This window comes from Gasterosteus aculeatus, chromosome 2, assembly GCF_964276395.1.
Source record: "Gasterosteus aculeatus chromosome 2, fGasAcu3.hap1.1, whole genome shotgun sequence".
Taxonomy (NCBI): domain Eukaryota; kingdom Metazoa; phylum Chordata; class Actinopteri; order Perciformes; family Gasterosteidae; genus Gasterosteus; species Gasterosteus aculeatus.
In genome coordinates this window covers 15612542-15630685 of record NC_135689.1, presented here as the reverse complement: position 1 = coordinate 15630685, position 18144 = coordinate 15612542, and the positions used below count along the sequence as shown (strand labels likewise).

The 18144-nt window shown below is 42.2% G+C and overlaps 1 protein-coding gene across 7 annotated transcripts in view; it reads right to left on the bottom strand.

Moving 5' to 3' along the window:
• The window catches only part of nphp4 (nephronophthisis 4), a 118931-nt gene that overhangs the window by 80943 nt on the left and 19844 nt on the right, over positions 1-18144 (bottom strand). For all 7 annotated transcript variants that reach the window (XM_078093777.1, XM_078093762.1, XM_040193297.2 and 4 more), the window contains 2 exons: positions 12549-12698; positions 10892-11028 (listed from right to left, as the gene is read on the bottom strand). In XM_078093777.1, coding sequence (XP_077949903.1) covers positions 10892-11028; positions 12549-12698 — 287 coding nt within the window. The remainder of the gene's footprint in view (positions 1-10891; positions 11029-12548; positions 12699-18144) is intronic.

Below are 18144 nucleotides of genomic sequence, written 5' to 3'. Positions count from 1 at the left end.
CTCGCTCGCTCGCTTTTCTTGTCGCGCTCTCTCTCCGCCGGTCTTTCTCGCGCGGGTTTAAAACCTTCTCCATATCCACCCACGGCTTCTCAATCAAATTAGCATATCAATTCAGCTGCGGGTTTGTCTTTTAAAGCAGCAAACAGCGGGAGCCTGCCAGGCTACTGTACAGCCCACGTGCAGCACGGCTCGTGCTCTGCTGATATTACAGCGCTGCACTGACTCCATCGCTCGCTCTGTCGGCCTCTTTGCTACCGACCTTCCTCTTGTTGTCATCGCTCATTCTTTCCACTTACAAGCATTATGTGCACCGCGGTGAACCATATTTTTATTTTGTTGATGGAAGATTGAGGTGCTTCTCAAAAAGGCTCTCGTGACTCCTTCAGTTTTTTTTTTAGTTTTTTACTATAAATAAAATATCTTAAAGCTTGTCACTGACGCATTTGCTCACAGAGTGTTGCATAACAGGGGTTATTATTGTTCAATTAAAGGTTTGTCGTCTAAATGCCAGAACAAAGATGTACCCTCCACAGTGTCCCGGACCCGACCGCATGCACAGTAACACTGTGAGGATGAAACATTGAACCCCTCTGTGCGCAGTATACAGTTAAGAGGATATAATCATATCTATCTTGTTGACAAGTTATTATGTTGAATGGGCACAGACATGGTTTTAATGGCATATTCACATTAATATATTTAGGTGATCTCACACACTGCTTTGGGCAACTGAATAATCTTGTTTAATGTAATTTATTATAAAGGGGGATGATCAATTATTTTCATTACATCATGTTCAAATCAAAATATCTTGTTTTGCGATGTATAGGAAATGTGCAGCCAATCTGCGACTTGATTTATGAAGTTGTAACATTGGCTTGCAGTTGACAGGCTGATCCTCCTCAAACTAATCTGTATTTTAACTTGTTACAACCTTCACAGCTGCGTTGAGGTCATCATAGCTTACCATCGGTTTGGTTTAGCGTGGATTCTTGCACAGAAAGAAGCAATATTCTTAAATGTTTCATCAACCAAGGAACAGCTGTCAATGAGCAACGCAACTGACCTTGTGAAGTTAATGAAAAGAGATTAAAGTTTTTTCAGATATGCACACATAACCTATATCGTTCTTTTACCGTGTATACCTAACATCTAGGACTGCTTTTTCACAAGCCGGAAAAAAGTCATTTCTTACCTCCCTAAAGTACATTAGCGAGTTTACTTTTCTTTTCTTTCTTTAATTTAAATTAACCAAGCTAACAATTCTTTTTTGACAAGGGGCAGCAAGCGTATAGGTCTAAGATACCTGTAAATAATTGAATGACATCCAGATTATATTTGTTATATTATTGATGCCTCCTTCCTCCACTGCAGCCGGAGCTGGGGCCGACAACAGAGAAAGCGCTTTGCCTCTAGTTGGACGGGTCTGCCATCAAGTATTTCACAGTGGAAAAAAAAAAAAAAAAAAAAAAGACAGCCAGAAAGTTGTTTATAAGAGAACATCAGTTAAAGTGCGGTTTTCTGTTCTTTGCACCGCTCTCCTCACACCCCTCCACCCAGTTTCTCTCTCTCTCTGCTGCCGTCACAGATTTCTTCCACCCTCGCCTGAAATATGAATATTTTAGAGCTAAGAAGCTTAGAGGGAACAATGAAATGGCCCCCCAAGTCAAATTATACTCCATTTCCAGAGTCACTGAAGAGCGACTGTGCCGAGTGGCGAGCACACCGGTGGGTGCGTGTCGCTCTTATTCCACACGCACGTAAGCTTGTTGTCTTCCGCTTTTATGTCACATTTTTGAAATTCTCCCAGATCTTCTGGGGGAAAAAAATAAACTAACCCAGCCAGCTGTAACCGATCAACATGGTCCCTTCAGCGTTGATAATGTGCACTCGACACCTGGGTTACAGCGGGTGGAGGTTCCTCGGGGCGAACATGCCCGGATGCCGTTTTGTGTCATTGAAAGGGAAAGGACGGGGGAGGCACAGGGAGACCAATTTGCATGCTTTTGGAGGCAGTTTGTTTTAGAGCTTTGTTAACAGAGTAAACAAAAGCAGGGCATTGTAAGGGAAGAGTCGGTGGCGGGTTTTTTGGCTCACAATTACACGAGTCACCTAGTGTGGGCGTAGCGAAGAGAAAACTAACTGTTTGGCTTAACCCTCCATTTCCTTTTGGAAAACACTAAACTGAGAGAAAAAGGCATCGAAGCCAATGCATCAAAATGATCTGTGATGGTTTTGCTGTTAGTCTGCAGCTGAAGAGACAGACCACTTAAAGCAAATGCAGCCTTGAAGCCGCGACTGAAATTGTTTCTTGCGGAACGTGCAAAGCACACGTTAATAATACTTCTTCATTCTCGAGGAAAACCAAACTGTATTCCTTTGAAATCTGTGAGAATAAATTGCCCACCAGCAAGTGGAAGATAAAGATATGTTATCTTGGAAAGAAGGATTGAACAGAAAAAAAAGCTACTAGACTTCTGTGGTGGATTGTAGACGATAACGTTTGAATTTCAATCCACATGAAGGGTATTTACACATGTTTTTGCCTTTTTTTATTTTTATGGAGGGTTTGTTTTTGTTCTTCCTTCCATCACCTGAATTTCAATCCAAAAAGAGTAGAGAAGTGGAAGATTATTTCCTCACTTGGGTATTCACACCTGAAAATTGCATTCTCATCATGGAAAAGTAACAAAGTTTTGTCTTGGATTCAATTTACCGCTCCAACTGCTGGGGGAGTCAGTGGGGGACCGAGGGGTGAGGATGACATATTGGTAAGCAAAATTGATTCAGTTGGGGACACTGTCATTTGAATAAAATGAAACTGCTGAAGAAGAAAGAAAGTAATTTAGAGGGAATTTAGAAATAATGACAGTCAGACGAGATACGGAGAGCAGGCGGCAGCTGCCTCATTGTGAGAGTTTGAGGCCAAATGGGTGTCGATTTTCAGAGGAGGATGAATTTGAAGGTTATTTCTTTTGTGCTCAAAGGGCAGGAGATGAAGTGAGAAAGGAAGCTCTCTAATAGCGCCAACTTGGGCAGAAGACGCTTGAGGCAGAAAATAGGTCTTGACCCTGTAATCACCAAGTAGGGACTTCATAAAGGGCCTTAAAAGGGTTTAGAGGCACTGATCAATAACAGGGTCAGAAGTCCCAATATGGTTGTCTGAACAATATTGTATTAATGAAAAACTACTCATAATTACGTTATTTATTTAGGACCTTTTAAAACCAACAAAGTGGTTTGACACTATATTTCATTCCAAAGTGCATCGTTGAGCAGATACAGGGGGAACAATACTTTGGGTCCATTTGGAGACATCACCTTGGAATATGGGCAAAATCAGCACTTTTGATTATTTGCTATTAGCTAAATAACTAAAGCTCATGAAGATCTAGTTCTCTCAGACTAGTAGATCAGAAGATACCTTTTTTAGAGACAAAATAGGAAAATAGTTGAGAGAAGGAAATAATACAGGAAAGCCAAAGTTTTTGTTTGTAAGGAACTGGGAAAAATGACATTTATTAACTCCATAAATATCAACAACATGGACTTAATACCCTCAAATCACTATATTTTAAAGTTCTTCGATACGATCCGTTTAGTAAATTCTGGTCCATTTAGAGTAAAATAGAAAATAAAGCAGATGGTTCTTTAGGGCGTGGTTCCCGTGGTTGACAGATTTCTGCCAGAGCTTTAGGACGCTTCTCTACTTCACTCCTTTGCGCGACAAATATATAGTCACCTCCACTCACTGGTTTCATAAAACAAGCTGGCTTATGCCAAAATCCAGGATGGCGACTAGAGGCTTCAAAACTGCAGGACCAACTCCACGGACCAATGGACGACGTCTGTCTCACTACGTCCCCTTCGGACCTATGGCCCCCCCCCCAGGTTAGCAGTATTATTTTGCTCAGCCACATTAGGACCCAAGCGGGGGCAGACCTTCAGTCATGCAAGTGCTCCAACTTTGGAATTTAGTACCTTTGTAAAGTAAAGAAAATGAACTGATAGAAGTATTGAGTCTCACTAGATTAATTGCACATATTTTGTGTCCTAATCAGCTTACTGGGGAAAATGTCTTCATGTTCATGTGAAAGAGTAGTGGTGACAAAGCTGCCAGAGCAAGTATATAATAAGCAAAATAATACAGATGACTCATAGGATAATTGCATCTTTTCACGCGTCTTGACAATATAATTAATAATGCCTCTACTTAATTCTGATTACCCACATTATACCTCATTACATTTAATTATCTGTTTGCCATTATTGCTGCTCAAACACACACACACACACACACACACACACACACACACACACACACAGTGTATAGAGGGAAGACAAGCAGTGCGTTTGTGTGTGCGCGTTGTATGCGTCTCGATGCCAGTCGACAAAGCTGCACACTTGAATGAATGCTCCGGAGACCGATATATAACAAGCAAACTGTTAAAAAGAAAAAAGTTATCTGAAATTATGGCAATTGCACGTATAAATGCTTCGGCTGAGATGGGCTTCTTTTGTCTAATATCAGTTATTATTCAGCTTATTAGAGGCATAATGTGAAAGAGCCTGACTTTCAGTCATTTGTCCAAGTCGGCATAAGAACAGGAAGGATCTGTCGTGGCAATTAATCTAAACCTTGTTTCATCCGTCGCCATTTGATCAGTTGTGGAAAATGTTGCACTAAAAGCTAGAACAGACAAATAAAAGCTGAAAACACAGTATGGCAGCGTAAAAGCAAGTCAGGTATTCGTCAGTAAGTTTATGTGTCAGTACTTTGTGAAATCAATGTGTAGGCTGTTTAAAAACACAACAATAACTCCACAGATGGCAACTGTCATCTCAAGGGTTGTGTTTGTGTGTGTGAGAAAGAAAGCAGATTAAATTATGTCCCACATGAGGTTTTTTATAAGCCAATTACCAAGAGAGTTACACAACTGTGTGTCTCTTACCTTTTGAAAAACCGGCACGCAAAAGGAAATTGTTTCTTCGACTCTGTGAGAACATCACACATCACCTAAAGTTGCCGAGAGGATGCCTGCTGGCAGTTAACGTATCGGTCTTAGTTTTGACCAACCGATAACACAGACGTCAGGCACTGGCACATCTGCATCCATGTCAAGACGTGTGTGTGTGTGTGTTTGTACGTGTTGCTACCCACACAGTGGATGTTAGCTCCCCCATGTTGAGGGTGACTCATCCATGGCATGAAACAGTGGCAGCATCATTAGCATGCCGCTCTCATCCTCCCACTCTCCTGCTCCTTAACAGATTTTAACTGGCACAGCGCTTCCACTGATAAATCACTATTGCCTTACTGCTAAAACACTCCCAAAATGCACAACCAAAAATATTAAAGTCAAACACGCGTTCACGCCGTTGCCTTACTCTTTTCCTCGCCATCGCCATTTCATTCATATGGTACACCACCGTGAGCACATGGTTGGTTCCACTTGGACAGTCCAACCATGAACACAAACACGACACAAGCGTGCAATGTCATAACCTCAAAAGGAGAAGGCCGGTATCGTCTGACAATTTTCTTATTGCACCAATAGCGCGTCTCTAAATATCTTCTGGGTTCCACACTCTGTGGCACTGAGCTCAAAGCCCATTTATTCCTGCTTAAGACGTACATCTGCAACAGCAGGTCGAAAAATATACAGTTCATTGTTGGAAAAGCTCCCAGAGTTTCCCTAAGCAACTGCGGCAGTGTAGTTTATTGCATATAACTGGGTTCTTGATTGAGTATTTACAGCAGGAAAATAATCTAGTGACCGTGTGTTTTCTATAGTCTTTGGGGCAGAGCAGAGAAATATATATATAATTTAAGTGATGGTTCATCCAATGTGGAAGAAATAAAGCCTCTTAGCTTTGTTCAGTCAAAAGTAAGTGCTTAGGACCACTTGAAGTAACTACAACTCACTGATCACTACAAACTATTCACTAACATAGAAGGTAATTACTTTAATTCACAAAATATATTAGTATGGCAAATCATTCAAATCATTCAACAATGATTGAATATTACCACAAAGAAAGTAATGCAGAAATTACGGAGAAGGTATTCATAAAACCCATTTTCTGCAACATGGAATTAACCCCCCCCCCCCAAAAAAGAGGGCACAGGCTTAATGCAATGCAATCAATTAATGACTCTGCAGACAAGTACATCAAGGACTCTGTGTGGAATCATTATGTTATTCTGTTGAATTCTGAGCCATGCCTTAGGGAGCTCTTGAATGAAGAAGAATGGTTGGGAGTTAGAAAGATGAAAATACACTGCCTCATGTCAAACAAAACCGTGTTGACAAAACTTTTAAAGGAATAGTGTGTAGGTGGATTTATTGGCAGAAATTGAAGGTTTTCTTTGGTGTAAAATAACCCGAATGTAAAAATCATTGTGTTTTCATTACCTCAGAATGAGCAGTTCATATCTACATATGGAGCGGGTCCACTTCCCGGTCATGTTTCTACAAAACGAATCGACCACAAGCATTTTCACGTTGGCCATTGCGTTCCGCTACACGCTAACATGTGATTACATTACATTACACATTACATGTGATCCTGCGGACTGCACCTTTGTAAAGAACCTTTTGTCACATGAGGGTCACACGGGGGTCACGGAGAAACACAAGCCTCCTTCAATCAGATCTGATTAAAGGAGGCTTGTGTTTGAAATTGAAATCTGAATCCGAAAACACTTCAAAAAACACAATTTGGCCGGAACGAAAAGGTGCAGCGACTTCCAAAGGACTCCTGATAATGCCGAGCGAATAGTTGAGACCCAACTGGTGACCGGCGTGTCTCCTGGAGGTCACTTTGCCTGGTTTTGGTCAGATTCTTCAAATAAAGTCATGCCAACGGGAGAAAAAAGCAGTCTGCACTCTCTCTCGTCTGACTTACAGGGTCTATGTCTGTTTCGTCTAATCATTGGATTGTCAATCATTACAAAAACCTGCATTTCATAAATAATTGATGTGGGCCAAGTGCAGTGAACACCGTTCCTTTGCGCTGCATCACTTACAGTAGTTTCGGGCCTTGCTCGGTGTCCTCAGAGAACAAAGTGCGAGACTCTGGCTATTTCAGAAATGCACAACCTCCTTTTGTCTTTTCTTTTGATACCAGGTCCACAGGGGCAGTTCCTACTTTGAGTGAGATTTTCTTCTTTTTAGGACGAATGAAAACCTCCCTGAGCTTTGTTGCCAGAGCCTTTCTCCATTCTTTGAATCGGCCTAGGGAGTTTTGTTCTGCGTGCGGCGTGGCGTCAGTCCTCGCCGGCTTATCTCCTCCTCTTTGTCGTCTTGTGTGCACCGAGGTCTATTGATCCTGGGCCAAGGTATTACATATTTCATGACAAGATCGCACACCCTTTCATAAAGAAGTCATTTATATCATTGAAAATATAGGCTGCTCCAGGTCACTTGAGGTAAATCTGGCTTCACTCAAAGTAGAAATGTTCCAGCGATCCGCAAGATGAACTTGTTTCTTTCTTTTTTTTTTAACTCTAGGTCAGAGAGTGTTTGTCGAGGTTCTTGACGAATCTTCAAACCAGCCCCTATGCTCATTAACGCATGCTGTGAAGCTATAAGTAGCTCCCATATTTCACACGAAAAGCACATCAAGGAGGGCGCAGGCTGTATAATACATGGGAAAGTGGACCGTAAAAAGAAGCCGCGCTCTGTGATGGCTTTTTTTTCGGGCTAAAAATAGCAATGCTTATGGGGAGATTATGTGAAGACTGTATGTCAGACCAGCAGCCGGCATAAAGGATTCGTCTCATTCCGCGCTGTACATTCTTCCGCCACCCACAGCCCTCTACGTTTTTTGTCACTCGATACCGATTTTAATCACGGACAAGCTGGCATGAAGTCATGGATGCGCACACGCACACACGCAACTTCTCTCACATTGCGCCGAAAGTGAGTTGGCAGGTGAGGCGTCAGCATCACTTCAGAGACAGCTTGATGACAATCCAGCTGGAGTCACACTTTTAAAGGTCTCGCAGAGATCACACACGCTTTCTCGGTCTGTCTCACTCTCACACACACACACACACCCTTTAATTAAAAGTTGCAATCAAGCTGACTTCTGCATGTATTAACACCTCTCGCAGACATGAGAATGTCGTCATAACACTGAAGTTAAACAAAGTCTAGAATATTTGACTAATATACACAACTCGTGAAGATCTTCAAAGAACATCGCACAAACGAGAAACCCCAAAAAACTGTGAACGCCAAAATGAGGTGATTATCCGGGCTAACATGTCACTAACCAGTGGAAAAGAAGACAAAGTTGTGACTTCCCTGGTTTATATTTAACTAAATAAAGAGGTTCACTTAATATTTTGTTCCTAATTAGCACATGCTGTTTAGAAAGCTCTACGGCTCGGGGAGAGGACCACATGTGGATGTCAATAGATAGGACTCCTCAATGAGGCTGAACATTTAACCATGACCAACATAATCATCTTTAGAGACAAGCGGAAGAGTTCAGATACACAAATGGAGCTCTGAGTAGAACCAGTGGAAGGAGCCGGTCGGAGTGGGTATATATACACACATATATACTCTTGGGTAGAAATATCCAACCGGGAGAGAAAGTTGGGAGACAAATGCAAAACACACTTGAAAGATCACACGTCCAGATTGCAGGAGAGAGGCTCCGTTAATGCAACCCAGTCAATATAGGGCTGGAGATTACGATGGACAGAATTTTATTGATGCTCATTTGTACTCCGTTGACATTGTCTTTTGCAATATATAATAAATCATTCAAAGCCCGTCCAAAAAATGCCCAATCCTCATCCCCACTATCAGCCCCTAGAGGCATCAACAATTACTGTCCTGAGAGGGGCTCTGAAAGTGGGGTCTCTACCTTTGGGAATATAAAATATGCCTCAACAAATTTAATGTAAATTTGCCTATTAAATTAGGATTTTTCCAGTGTGTCCATGTATTAATTAATGTGCTCTCTCTTCCCTCCTTTTTTTTTTTTGGTCACAATCTGCGGTGGGTCCTTCCTAAGAACAGTATGAATATTAACAATATCGCACTTTGCGACTTGAAGCCTCTCGCTCTTTGAATATACCTGCATTTGATTTATTAATTTAACTGGGCTTGCTTGTCTGTACAGAACCAGTTCCATCCCATTGGGGTGGGAGCAGTTCTAGAGGCCTTCCCATTACGGACTGAGGATGGCTACACCAGCAATGATATACAAAAGGGGATAGAAGATAAGGGAAACATGCATGACCATGAACCAGCCACCAGCACCCTCGTTTAATCCATTTTCTCATTCTTTACATTCTCTCTGCTGCTCCTGGCTTTAATGTAAAAAGGTGCCAACAGGAGCTATAGACGTCTAGTAGCGATGGAAGGTTTTTTTCTATCAACAGTGCCGCTTTCTTTTATCCCGAGGATGCACACAGACGCAGTGCATAATGCAGGTGTCACTCTGATCCACTGAAACAAAGCAGTGAAGTGCAGCCCTGCGATGTAGTAAACATGGAAGTTAACAATGCTGGATTCAGAATACGAGTATGTGCACAAGAAGCCGTGCGTTTGTCCTTAAGGTGTAACCTCAACAACAAACACAATGCTTTTTGTGACACTGAGTGAATGACTTTTGTTGGTTCACAACAAACCTTCATAGAGCTCCTTTTAAATTGATTTATTTCTGTTGAAACAGGCACACAACGGAAGCTAAATTCGTAACCTCTGGCTGATTAGAAAGATTGGAGAGACCATGAACCAATTTCCAAAAACCTGTTTGCTGCTGACAAAGAGCATGGAAAGCAATCAGTGCCATTGGTCTGTTAATTATTTAAGATTTTTGATAATTTCCTTGTTACCGGAATACACGAAATGATGGCTCTTATTATAGCAATTATACACTGCAAGAATGTAAAAAGGTAAAAATCAGTCTGCGAAATGGATTTCTGCATTAGAATTGCATTACAACCAGTATTCTTTCACAATTTAACGTTTAATGTTGGAAACGTCCAACTAGGTGTATGGAGACTTTTACAAATAGAATCTGTGCTCATTTAGCAACAACAGCATGTCAGCGCAAAACCACCAGCTAGTTTTACACAGTAATTTCATCTCACAGTATAAATTCACACGGTAGAGGCACTTGTGCCTACCGTCTGCTCCCCTTACTAAAGTCCAAACACTCTCCCGATCCCCTGTGTAGTTTGACGATCTAGCCCGGCACCATCAAAGCGCAGAGCGAAAGTGATGTGGAGTGACAGCCCTGTCATATCAATTTTCATTCATACCAGAGACATGTCTCACTTAGGCTGAAGTGGACAGATGCAAAGCCACTGTACAAATAGTCCATAGTTGCACCTGTCAAATGCAGTTAACCATCTGGTTTTCTGAAGACAAGAAAAGGGGGAAGAGAATAGATAAGCTCCATTTAGTCGGGGAGGTGATGTGCCTCTAAATTGCAGTGGCAGCTGTAAAAGTGCTTGTCCTCGCACACTGCAGAATCGGAAAGTGAGATAAAGTAAGGCATCAGGCGGGAATGACTAATCTTGGCCGAGGTGTGTTTAAGCCATTGTGACCATTTTTCATTTGCGGTTAACTGTTTACTCAGAAGGATGAAATGCTTTCGGGACTATGTATTTTTTTCCCTTTTTTCTCACTTGTGTGCACGCCAGGGACCTAAAATCTTAAAATAAGCAGGCGGTTAAAAATGTAATGCAATAATCGACAATATATTTCCATTTACCCCGTAGTTGACTTCTCTACTCTTAGTAGCCCATTTCAACCGGCCTTATACCCATTGCATCAGAATATGGATTTTAAGAAGAGTGGACGTGTTTTCACACATCTTATGACACCCTAACGGTCCCTAATTGATGGAAGCGCAGCCTTACTGTGTTGCGGCAGTCGTCATTGATCAGCTGCAGCAGCTGGCTCTCAAACTTCTCCAGGGACGGCTGGAGGGAGATGGTCAGTCTGTGCAGGGTGAAGGGCAGCATCTTCAGCGGCTGAGGCCTCAGTAAAGAGTCTCCTGGCGAAGGATACAGCATGATGACTTTCGCAGGATTATATAATATTTCTCCTGACTAACGAAAGATGCCGTGTGTTCCTCTTGTTTTTCAGAAAGCATCTGTTCTCTAGTGGATGAAAACCACCACTGCAATAAATGTATGAGACGAACTATATTCCAGTTTGTGACCCATTTGCAAAGTTCCCTGACATTCTCCATCATCCCCAGAACATTTATCAGGGCTCCCCAGACGTTCTAGTCAAGCAGAAAAGGCATGGTTTGATAAAGTGGTATAGCCATGTTTATTCTATACTTAGGTGTGTGTGTGTGTGTGTGTGTGTGTCATCATATGTGAGTGAGTTTTCCATGTTGGTTTTGCAGTAGTTATAAAGTTTACTTACACTGGACTCACTTCATTAATAACATATACTACTTGAATTTCTAGTTAACATTTTGTAATACTGGTGTCAAACATCCCCTTTACATCTGGACGTTAACATAAATTGAATCGATTGGAGAAGTCTGTGAGGTCCACAATCAGACCCTTTCTGACATAACAATGAGGAAAATAACCAGTGTGATCCAAATCTCTTCAACAGTAATGTAGCCATCAGGCGACTCGTCTTCGGAGCGCAGAGGTGGACTGTTCTGAATGTGCCATGAATATCAAACCGGTGGCTGTGGTCTTAAAAGGCAGCTTAGGTCTGTGCTGCTCACTGCCCCAGAACATGAAGAGGATTAGCCGGCTACCACACCTCCCACTGACTCCCAATGATTAGAGCTGCGCACTGTCACACTTTATTACATTCCCCCTCACAAACTTACTTACTAAGTACTGCAGACATTTCAGCTTCCAATGGAACCAAGTTTACGAAAGAGAAAAAAAAAAAAGCCAGTTTTAGGTACCGTGATAAATGTCCTGTTTGTTATCTTGACAGGTGGGGAAACATACGTGAGCAGTTGCAGATTATGTAAGATTATCTGATATGTGCGGACGGGGTTGGCCATGCCATACTTTGATTACTAGAAGCTCTAATATGAATTACCGAATCACAGATACAAATCTGAAATGAACTGCACAGTCAACACACACTACAGATGAATGTTTCCATTAATGTATCCTTTTTTTCATGTTTTTCTGTTGAAAAGACACCAAATGACCTACCTCTATCTCAGGACTGCTACTGACAGATGCAAAATGAATGAATGAATGAAGGAAACATTTTAATGAGACACAGGCCACAGCACTGAATTACGCTCTAAAAATCTAATCTTGACAAGAATCACTTCATACAAATGCGTAAACAGACTTGAACTGCTTACGTATTTATGGTGTGTGTTTTCACCTTATCTAAATCAATCATGCAATTTTACGTTTTCCAACAATATCCAAATCTAGGAGTAGCAAAGGCTTCATCGCAGTCGCCTCATCTTGACAAGTAAAGATCTTAAATAACCTAAAACGGCCTCGGCTGTGGGAGGGGAGCATATTACACATATTACGTTTTGACCTTAGACCTTCTCAGAGATGTGGAGTTTACCTGTTGGAGAAGCTGCAAGCCCGGGAATTTTCTCCTTTCCGGATATAAGGACATTCTCCGGCAGGAGGTGCATCACGGACACCAACGCCTGGTGGTTTTTTACAGCACAGTCCAAATGTGCTCCATCAATTGTTGTCAGGAGACTGCTGTCTGCAGAAAAAAGATAAAACAAAAAATTTTGTGGGAATGTTTTACTATTTCACATGCATTTCCTGGCAAACAAGCAAAACACCACTGTGAATACAAATGAGTCCTTCATCCCCAACACACCCAAAAGAATCAATCTCCTGGGTCACGCAGAGTCTAATATTTCCCCAAAAGCAATGAGTTACAGACAGCGCGAGACAAAACACGCAGATCATTTTTCAATATTCCACGTGTGTTGGTGGCCGAGGTGCAATGTTCCATTACGCCGCGCGCATCGTTTTCTGGGGCTAAACTGAGGTGACGACGGTTCAACTTGGAAGAGGCGCTCCTGCAGCGTGGATGAGGCACAAGGTGTGAGCAATGTGCTCGTCATCGCTCAACCCGGTCATCCGATGACAAGCGACGGCCCACAATTCCTGCGTTTCCACCAAGCGCTGACTATTTGGAAGGTGAGCACAGTGGTGTTTGATGTGCTGCCTACGTAAGCTCCCTTCCAGCCTGAACAGTAACACAAATTTGTGTGATGAGTTAATGATTGCTCCATCAAAAGCATCAGTGACAATCAATACAGGACGCTTCATTCACCCCCAGGGACCTTTTAGACAGCAGACAGATGAAATGTGAGTGGTGTCCAAAACCATTGAGAGTGTTTTTCAAATTCATAGGTGGATTAAAAGGTAGTTATTCACCATCTGGGAACAAAGCACTATTTCTAAGCACTTCCTACCGCGAACAACAAAACCTGAAGAAGGCCTCCATCGATAGAGGCCTGCCGTCCATCTGGCTTCAACTTTTTTTGGAGGACTATTCATTTGCAGCAAGTAAGAGCCAGGCTTAACAACTTTCCCCACCACGATCACTATACCCAAACCCCCAAAATTTTTTAGGGAAAAGATGAAATGAGAAAAGATGAAACAGTCTTCAACATCACAAGATACTCTGGGATCGTCTGCGGTGGAATAATGAGAACTTCCGAATCCTGCAAAGCCTTGGAGAATAGATCTCAGAATTCAAGCTGTGATTACAGAAAATGGACGGATCAAATATTACATAAGTTCTGACTTTCATTAAACGCGTACACCTTACTGAATCATATTCAATTATTGCTTTAGACAATCTTACTCAACTGTAAATTACATTTGCTGACAATGGAAAATAAAGCCCAGTCATATTCCAAATTTCTACATCTAACCCCAAATAAAGACTGTGGCAACTTCACGTGCTAACAAACCCATTCATGTATGCAAACATCTCATAGCCATCACTAAGCATGTCTGGCCTTCAGTGTGCAGCAGATAACAAAGTGTCTTATCAGCCCTCAAAATACGCAGCTACAGCATCACAGTTATAATTGCGGAGTGTGATCCACAGACACAATAAAATATTTGTGTCAGTCAACTCATAAAACATCAATGCATTTTTGGGATTACCTTAGAAACTTTAAAAGCAAGTTGCTTACCCGCAGTAAAAGTAAATACAGTCCAAACTTTTGTAAAGAAGAATCCAATTTGTTGAGATATTGGATTGGCAGGTTAACAATGAATTCAATTAAAAAGAGACATGTCAAAATTCAAAACAAACTTACACATTCATGCTACTAGAATATTCTTCAGAAACACAGAATAAAATTCAGTTACATGCCAAATTAATCACAAGGGGAATAGCATGAATACAAATAAAGTTGATTAAATAAATTATGCCTTAGAGTGAAATAAGTATTTTTTTTTCAATGTCCACATCAACTGTGGATTACTTTTCATGGCGGAGCCGGTGCCTTTATCTTCAAAGTGAATGAAAGGGGATTGAGAGAAGGAAAGTGAGTACATCACTGTGTTCTCCTCCCCTCCCATGACTCATCCCACCTAAATCCTTTAACACGGTGAACAGTAAACTTACTTCAAAAAAGTGCTTATGTGTAAAGCCAAAGAAGGAAAAATGGTTTGGGGAAATCTCGGAAGTTGCAGCACCGCATCAGCTCTGTTCCTACGAACGTTCTCGGTGGCAACGGCAGCTTTTGTTGAAAACGTCTTTCTCACCAAGAAAAGAAAAGTCATGTAAGAGAAAAAAGGGGGAGAAAGTCACGCACAGAAGTTTCCTCGACACAGATGCTGCCCAGCTGTTGGAAACTTTTTCATCATTTATTTCTTGCAATTCATTATGCATCAAGCTTGGGTTTCCGTCAGATGCTGTGCATACATTAGAAAACTACCCCAAATGTCCTGATAGCGGTGGTGCAGCACCTCAGTCAGTTGAGCAGCATCTTGGCAAGAGATGTGAAACCAAGGAAGTGGAGGGAAAGAAATGGCTCAGCATCAGACAAAAAGAGGCAGTGGTTGTGGGAGGCGGTTGAGTGGGAGAGAAGAAAGTAATAAAGAAGGAAACTAATGGGGGGGGGGGATTTTGGAGTGTGGGTTTTAACGCGAACTCAAGTGAACAGACTTGTGAGTTGCTTTTGTTGCTGTGTTGGGCACTGAAGCAACCACTGCTTTGGTGCTTTGGTGCTTCTCCATTTCACTTGCTGGAGAACAGGGACGCACCGAGCTTTGGCACAGCTAGATTTATAAAAGAATTCAATGCTTGGTGATTCGGGCTTAAACGGTTAGTCTCTTTAATGACCGAGCTGCCGTACTTTTTTAATCTCATCTTTGTGAATCCTTTGTTTGTCGGATTGGGCGCCGGACAGAAAATGTCAACTTAGTGTGTCAGAAATGTTTATGCGGATGTTTCAATGATTTCCAGACCAAATTTTGAGGCCCAATATGATAAATACTTGGGAATGGAAACGCATGATGCTGATAAATACCAGCCAATATCTCACACAAGAACATGTACTTTGTTATTTTAAAATACCAACATATGAACTGTAACATTAAAACAATTGAACAATTACAAAGTAACTTTGTGGATGAACCATAACATTTCTGATTCTAAAAGACCTCTTATCTAATTTTGCACCACGACATATCTTTCTACCATCAGCTGTCACGTGCTAACACCAATATCAACTTGATTAGAAGGTTGTATTTATAAAAATAAAATGTAGGAGCGATAGCCTTCTCTAAAATGTTGCGCTCTTCCTTGTTCAATGAGGAGAGCTGCTGCTATTTGAGATACATACATAGTTACACACAGATATAAAATGTCTAAATGTTGTAAAACAAAGTTTGCCCCGTCTCGATATTTGCCTAACACAGGGAAATTGTTGTTTGACTTCATTAAGTATGTTGGAAGTTTGATGTTCATCCAAACAGCAATGAAGCTTTGCGTAGGTGTTGAAAACACACACAATGTGGGCGGCCTTTGACTCAGCTATACATGCAAGGAAAACCCTATCAAAAGGCACCAGTAAACCTTTTTATCTTAGCCACAGAATGTCTTTGTGTACATCAGTGAGAACGTTTTGTCTCGACATCAATCCCACACACACACACGCATATTCATCGTGATGTTAATTCAAATTTAGATATGCTAATGTAAACACAATGTACCATCTGTTTGTCCTCTCATCACACCAAGAGGACCCCAGAGAAGCCCTCCATCTTATTCCATTTTTCTTCTCTCAGCTCCTTCCCCCTTCCTCTCAGTCGGTCGAGGGGAGACAGATAGATCAGGCCAATGAGCTCGCTGCCTCCCTTCGTGCCGGTTTCCTCCTTCTTTTTTTGCCTCTTAGAGGACTAAGACTATCAAAAGCAACCAAGGCAACTTACTTTCCTTAATCTTCTCTTCCCATTTCCTGCCTCTTGACCCTGACTCCACCATCATAAAAATAGGGATGGTTGGAGTACCGCTGTAGTCATTTCTTTCCTAGTGCTCCTTTTTCGGTTGCAAACCAACTTGTGTTTCAGCGTTTCGGTTTTCTCTATTGATCTTATACTGTTGTTTACATTCATACTTCACAGGTTAAGACTGCACTTAACATTAAACTGGCTTTCATTTTCTGCTTAAAAAGCAAGAAGGATGCTGATCACAACACCGCTTTTCCAGAGCCATGAAAAGCTTGTACGTTTTTGTTCGAGCTGCATGACTTTGCTAATGCAGTGGCTCTAGTAATTCGTCTTAGCCATTCCCATGTTTCCGCCGGACTCAGTCTTCTACAGGGAAACCATTTGTACTCTCCGCCCTCTTTCTGCCTCTTCTTTATGTATTCAGGTTTTATCTCGCATTCATTGCCCCCCCCTGAACCACCATCAGAGGGGGAAGTGTGTGTGTGTTGCTCAGCCAGTGGCACTAAGCCCTGCTAGGCAGTAGAACATAGACACATGTATCGTTTGGCAGCCGCCTACAGTATATAGCCTGCCTGACGGCGCTCACACTCTGCCAAACGCATCCCGCAACACACACACACACACACACACACCTCACTCGTATACAACAACATGCCCTGGCAGCAAGTGGCTCTTCTCTGAAGTGATGGCCCGGCTACGAAAGCTGGTATCGTCATCGCAAGACAGAGAAGTATGGAAGATGCCAATGAATGCATACATTAGAATCCCTATTCAGTCCCTTTTGCTGCTTCTATACATTCCTATGAATTTAACGTAGCGATTGTTTTACATACCTTTTGTTAGACCATTAGGCCGGTGTTATTCTTTGTATCCGTTACTGTGAACAAATGAGTTGGTTTGTCCCGGAGTCTTATCATAATTCATGTGTCACACTGTAGCAAAGTAAACACAGCTGTCACCAAAAAAAAATGATTTATGGTTCCATTCTATTTCCTGTGTCACGGCCGTTCCCGCGAGCGAACGCTCGCTCGCTTCTGAATGGGAGGCCTTAATTGATGCACCTGCGTTTACTCTGCTCTGCAAGGCACTGGCCGTCCCGTCTGAAGCCGCCGGGGGTCCAGCGACTTGAAATGTTGTTTTAGGCGACAAAGCTTGCTTGGAAATTGAATCGCGTCTCTTCCATTGGACTTTTATTTAACTGGTACCCTTTCAGGTCTGTGTGTGTGTCCGAAAATGTTTAGCAAACTTGTTTATTTTCTTGGTTAAAAAACGTGGCCCTTGTTTGCGACGGGGCTGAAGGGCGGAAGGGCGGAATAGTGGAGGGAGTGTCTGCTCCACCCACTCAGTCAGGGGAATTGAGATCAGGTGCGCCAGGAGACACACCTGGACCTCATCTGCTCATCAAGGAGCGGGGGCAAAAAAAAGACAAGGAGGGAAGCCGTGGCAGAAGAGATGGGTTGGGAGAGGAGGAGGAGCAGCGGTGGTGCTCTCTTAGATCTCCAGGGCGGAGAAAGAAATCCCGTTAAGTCGGATAGCGACCCGGTCTGACTCCTTAAGTTTGGCGAACGCGCTGGAGATGAACTTGGGTTTTCTGTTTTGATTCATCACGTTGGTTTATTAAAACTTATTACTAGATACCATCTGGCTCATCGTGCGCTGCCATATTTGTCGGAATCCTCAGTGCAATCTTGTTACAGCCATCAACTGTAAACTGCCACAGTCAT